The 6,000-nt window shown below is 52.6% G+C and overlaps 1 protein-coding gene across 1 annotated transcript in view; it reads right to left on the bottom strand.

The window, feature by feature from the left end:
• Nucleotides 1-3,450: 3,450 nt before the first annotated feature.
• The window catches only part of LOC116984164 (protein rapunzel-like), a 106,887-nt gene continuing 104,337 nt past the window's right edge, over nt 3,451-6,000 (bottom strand). The window contains exon 2 of the mRNA XM_033038306.1: nt 3,451-4,673. Coding sequence (XP_032894197.1) covers nt 3,451-4,673 — 1,223 coding nt within the window. The remainder of the gene's footprint in view (nt 4,674-6,000) is intronic.

Genomic DNA, 6,000 nt, shown 5'->3' with positions numbered 1-6,000 from the left:
ATAGGAATCTGATGGGTAGCTTTTTCACACAAAGGGGGGTGGTGGGTGTATGGAACAAGCTGCCAGAGGAGGTATTTGATGCAGGGACTATCCCAACGTTTAAGAAACAGTTAGACAGGTACACGGATAGGACAGGTTTGGGGGGATATGGACCAAACGCGGGTCAGGTGGGAGGGGACTAGTGTTGGTGGGATATGTTGGCTATTGTGAGCAAGTTAGGCCAAAGGGTCTGTTTCCACGCTGTATCACTCTATGCCAGAGTGTTAAAGAAGGCGTATGGTATACTTGCCTTCTCTGGTTGCCCATTGAGTATTTGAGCCAGGAGGTCATATTGCAGCTTTATAAAAAATCGGTGTGGCTAGTCTATGGAGCATTGAGTTCAGTTCTTGTCGCCCTATTACAGGAAGGACGCGGAGGCTTTGGAGAGAGTGCAGAAGTTTATCAGAATGCTAAAAAAGAACATATGACTGGAGTTACTCAGCAGGTTAGATAGCATCTCGGGATGGATGGATGAGCGCCGTTCCGGTCAAGACTCTTCCTCATACCATAATGCTGCCTGGAACAGAGGGATGAGGGTGTTTTCTTCTGAGCGTCGGTGGATGAGAGATGATTGGGTAGAAGTTTATAAAATTGTGAGAGGCGTAGTTTGGTAGAGTGTTTTCCCCCAGGATAGAAATATTAATTGCCAGAGAGAATGTATTTGTGAGACGAGAAACGTTTAAAGGAGATGTGCAGGACAAGCTTATTAAACCCATAGTGAAAGGTGGCTCGACTGCGCGGCCAGGAGTCGTGGTGGCCGGACATACGATCGTGGCTTTTGAGACCACCTTGGCAGGCACGTGAGCGGGCAACTTGGACAGGTTGGGGGAGTGGGCAGAGATGGGAAATAGTGTGGCAGATTGTGGAGTCATGCATTTTGGTAGTAGGAATAAAGACAAACAATTGTCTAAATCGGGAGGGAATCCAGAAATCGGAGGTGCAAAGGGACTTGGGACTGTTGGTGCTGCATTCTCCAAAAATATAATCTGCAAGTCGAATCGGTACCAAAGGAAACAAACCTGCTAGCATTTATTTCAAGAGGGCTAGAATACTAAAACAATGTTGAGGCTCTTTCAGGCGCTGGTAAAGCCGCATTTGGAATATCGAGAGGGTCCAGAGGAGGTTTACAAGAATGATCCCAGGAATGAGGAGGTTAACCTTTGATGAGTGTGTGTGTGGGTTAACCTATGATGAGCACTGGGCCTGTACTCGCTGGAGTTTAGAAGAATGAGGGGGGACCTCACTGAAACATACAGAATAAAAACGGCTTGGATAGAATGGATGTGGAGAGGTTATTTCCACGAGTGGGAGAGTCTAGCACTAGAGGCCATAGCCTCAGAATTAAAGGACGTTTTTTAAGGAAGGAGATGAGGAGAAATTTCTTTCGTCAGGTGGTGGTGAATCTGTGGAATTATTTGCCACAGAAGGCTACGGAGGTCCAGTCGGTCGATATTTTTGAGGCAGAGAGAGATGGATTCGTGATTAGTACGGGTGTCCGAGGTTATGGGGAGAAGACAGGAGAATGGGGTTAGGTGGGAGAGATAGATCAGCTATGATTGAATGTCGGAATAGACTAAATGGACCAAATGGCACGGGGGATGTCGGGGAACTCTGATTTCTGGCTTTGCTTGGATTCACCCAGAGGTGATGGTAATATCGGCTGTTTCCACACGGAACCTCCACCGGGTAACCCGCGCATTTGATGTGGCGTCAGAACATTTTTGTAATGAAGTCGTTACCTCCAGCTCGGACACCAATTTTCGTTAACTAATAACGGTACAGATGTATGGATCTGATCCGTTCTGTCAGTGGACTGTTTGCACCCCTCTCTCCCGTCTTTATCACCTCTTCCCCAGCCAACAATGGACCATTGTGGACTAAACCCTTCATTGGTCATCTGTTACCGGCCCAAGCATGTGTTAGTCTTTACCTACCTCCGGTTACCCCCCCCCCCCAACCCCGTCCCCGACTCTACTTTCAATCTGAAGAAGGGTCTCGACCTGAAACGTCACCTGTTCCCTTTTTCTCGTGTGATGCTGCCTGACCCGCTGAGTTACTCCAGCACTCTGTGTCTATCTTCGGTATAAACCAGCATCTGCAGTTCCTTCCTACACACGTTCACCCCCTGCCCTCCCAATATATTCCATGGATATGGAGTACCAAGTTTACATATCCGTTGTGCTGCTGCAAGTAAGAATGTCATTGTTCCTTTTCGACAATAAAACACTCTTGAATGTTGAGGCGAAGAGGCGGAGGGAGGTGCAATTACAACGTGTCCAGGGCGATGGGACTGGTACTTAGATGGCAAATGTGGTGAGGGGTCTGGTCTAATTCGGACAAATGGGATTGGCCTTGATGGGCATGAAGTCAGCATGGACAGGTTGGGGCTAAATGACTGGTTTCCGCGCTGTACGGGTGGACAGCGGACAGGGTGTTCCGATCGAAGGGATGCGTGAGGAAAAGAGACGTTGAACTCACCCGAAGGGGAGGGTGGAGTTGGAGGGCGCCGTTTAGTCTGTGATGTCCTGGAATACCTGTCGCTGAGGAAGGGTTTGGTGCGAGGTGAAACTACGGGAAAGATGCCACTAAGACGGAAAGAACGCGGAGAAGATCCTTGAGGATGTTGCTAGGACTCGAGGGCCTGAGCTATAGGGAGAGGTTGAGCAGGGTAAGACTTTATTCCTTGGGGCGCAGGAGGCTGAAGGGCGATGCAATATGACGTCGGGTTATGGTTCCATAGAATACGGTCATTATTTTGCGTGGGAAGAAACTGCAGATGCTGGTTTAAACAGAACGCTGCAGTAACTCAGCGGGACAGGCAGCATCTCTGGAGCAAAGGAATAGGTGACATTGTTTTGTATTATTATATATTATCCCTTTGTTATTCCGTTTGCATGATTTTACGCTGCAGCAAGCACGAATTTCAGGGTTCCGTTGTGGTTACAAATGACAATTAAACACTTGACTCGTGATTCGAATTTATTGAACTGATTACCATGTACATCGTATATATTTTCATAGAACCGATTAATCACTTTAAGCACAGTCAAGCAATAACAACGATTTATCTCCAAGGATAAAGGGCATCAGAAGACCCCGCTGCCGGTGCCCATTGTGTTGTTTGCCGGGCAGCGGCGGCTGAGTGCAGGAGGTGACCAGACAGGGTCGTGTCTGCAGCGCTTGGTGTTCAGCGGACGGTCAGTAAACTGGGGAAGCGGCTGCTCACCGGTTGCACACCGACGGTGTTACAATTGGGCCTTTGATTGGATTCTAAGCGCCGAATTGTAGCGCTGATAAATCTAGGACGCGGACACTGAACTGATTGGGTCCGGATTCATTTTAATCATATATTTGATCAATTTAATTTCCAACATACCCCGCCATGACGGGACCGGCTCGCCCCTGGGGCCATCATGTGGAGTGGACACAGAGGGTGACCCCACTGTAGTTCTCCCAGAAGTGGCAGTTGCCGGGGAAGTCACTGGACATCCACAGGTGTTTGTAGCGCTTGACCGCGTGGACTATGTAGTTGTGCGGGACGTTGGTGGAGATGAAGTTGACCACTTTTTTGGGGTCCTTCCAGCCGTCCTTGCCCTGCATCAACCGGCGGATGTACGCCTCGTCTATGGGCTTTGGGTCGATGGCGTAGGACACAACCAGGTTGACGTTATTGAGCCGGAAAATATCAAAGCGGTTTGGGCCACGAACACAGTGATTGCCAAAGCCATGGACTGGATCATAGACGCGCACTGACCAGCGGACCCAGTCGTATTTATCCTTTAGTCCATCCAGGATAAAGGAGACGCACACGTTGTTATCTCTCCCCCCCTTGTCCTTCACCATCCTCTCGACATCTATCCGTGCCTGCTGCGCAAACTCGCTGACGCACCGATCTACCATGGATTTCATTTTGGCTTCTACTTGCGCCAGTTTCTGGTTCCACTCTTTCTTCAACGCCTCCACGTCATTGCCGGTGACGGCGGCGTGGCCCAGGAGAGCGATCAGACCGATGCAGAAGAGCTCCTTCAGCCGGCAACACATGACTTCCATCAGGCGCTGGTTCCTTTGGTCGTAGCTCATGGCCGTCTCCAGGATGGGCTTCCCAAAGACGGTGGAGAAGCCCATGACCGCGTCGAAGAGCGTGTGCAGGTTCTGGTCGCCCTTGGTCACGACGAAGTGGTCGAGGAACTCGTCTCGCTCCTTGTCGCGGAACTCGGGCGCTGAGCTCAGGATCTCCATGTATTTGCGGAACTGGTTCTTGAGGTTCTCCTCGATGGTGAAGTACTGGTTGTCGATCGTGCTGCTCTGGATCTCCAACAGCACCTGCCCGATCTGATCAGAAATCACATCCAGTTGGTTCCTGACGATCTGGAACTGCTCCTTCATATATCTCAGCTCCTCGCTGTCCTGCATTCCCAGCACCAGCTTCATAATGATGCCGCCCACCTGGAAGATTCCCGACAACACACCGGCCGTGGAGGCGAACTTGGCTACATCCTGCAACAGCCCCATCGCTACACTTGCATTCGCCATGTTCTCCGTTAGCTGCGCCGAAGCGCTAAGCAGTTCCGCGCTGGCCTCCATGACTGGGCCTGGATCCTGGGACTCCGGGTGTGGTCTGCGCCGCGCCGCTGCTGGAAAGAAACAGTTCAAACAGATCAGATTAACGGAGACACCAAGAACTGAAGATGCTGGAATATCAAACAAAAACTACAGCATTGGAGCAACTCGGCGGCTCAGGCAGCATCTGTGGAGGGAATGGACAGACAAAGATTCGGGTCGCGACCCTTCTTCAGTCTGACGGGGTGCTGGGGGGAGGGGGGAGCTGGAAAACAGGTGGGGGGCAGGACAAAGCCTGGCAAGGCGAGAGGGTCATTGGCAGATGGGCTGAGTAAGTGCCAAAGGCTGAAGGTGAAAGGGAGGTAAAGGGATGTCAGATAACGGGAGAAGGGGGAGAGGAGGAGGAGGGGGGGGGGGGGGGGAGGGGGGGGGGGGGGGGGGGGAGCTGAGGGAGACGTCCTTGCGGTGCAAATATCACAGTGCGGAGTTTGAAGCGGCTCTTTCGCGGGGCCTTTCATCGCCCGGCACGGCTTAAAATCGGCCGCGGGATCTTCCATCGACACACCGGGCGATGAAAGGCCCCGCCAACGGGCCGAGTGAGGACGAAGCTGCTGTTGCTGGTGGTCGGAGTCGGTCACCAACCAGGTCAGCTCCCGATGTTACCGTCCACAGGGGCCACGGCAGAAACCTCGCTCGTGTGTGTGTGCGCGCGAACGTGCGCCCACTAAGAAATTGTGCCACCCCCATGTTGTGATAGCGATTACCTCACCGGAACCACAGATGCTGGAATCCTGAGCAAAACACAATGTGCCGGAGGAACTCAGCGGGCAAGGCAGCGTCTGTGTAGGGAATGGACGGTATAAATGAGTGGAGGTGGCTGCGCCAGAGCCGGGTCCCACTCCCCCGTCGGCAAAAGCAGCTCATCCTGTTCCGGGGCCGTGATTTCTGCTCCCGTGGCCGGCCGCGGTTTCGTCCCTGGCTCCGGCCTCAGGTCGCTCTCCCCTGAGTCCCGCTAACTTACTCCCCTGCACTGCGTAACAGACACACACTCACACATGATGGGTCGCTCTACTCCCCCCCCCCCCTCCCTCCCTCACCCCCCCTCGGCCACTCTCTCCCCCCACCACCTTTCCAGCGGGCAGGGTGCGAGCGGAGCAGTCGCGGGGCGAGCAGTAAGAATGACGACGGCACAGCGAGAGGCTGTTCAGCCCATCCAATCTGTTCGAGTGCCAGTAGACCACTCCCCAGTCCCACACCCGCCTATACTGTGTATGATTCTCTCTCCGTTGGTTGATCATCTGAGACCCTGTGGGTGAGACTCTCTGTATCCAAGTGTCCTCCAAACCATCGCAGCTCCTCATAGTCACCTTTACCTCGTACTCACCCACGCCCGCCGTGATT

The sequence above is a fragment of the Amblyraja radiata genome, chromosome 2 (genome assembly GCF_010909765.2).
Source record: "Amblyraja radiata isolate CabotCenter1 chromosome 2, sAmbRad1.1.pri, whole genome shotgun sequence".
Lineage (NCBI taxonomy): Eukaryota > Metazoa > Chordata > Chondrichthyes > Rajiformes > Rajidae > Amblyraja > Amblyraja radiata.
The sequence above is the reverse complement of the archived record's forward strand: the minus strand, read 5'-3'. Positions and strand labels throughout refer to the sequence as shown.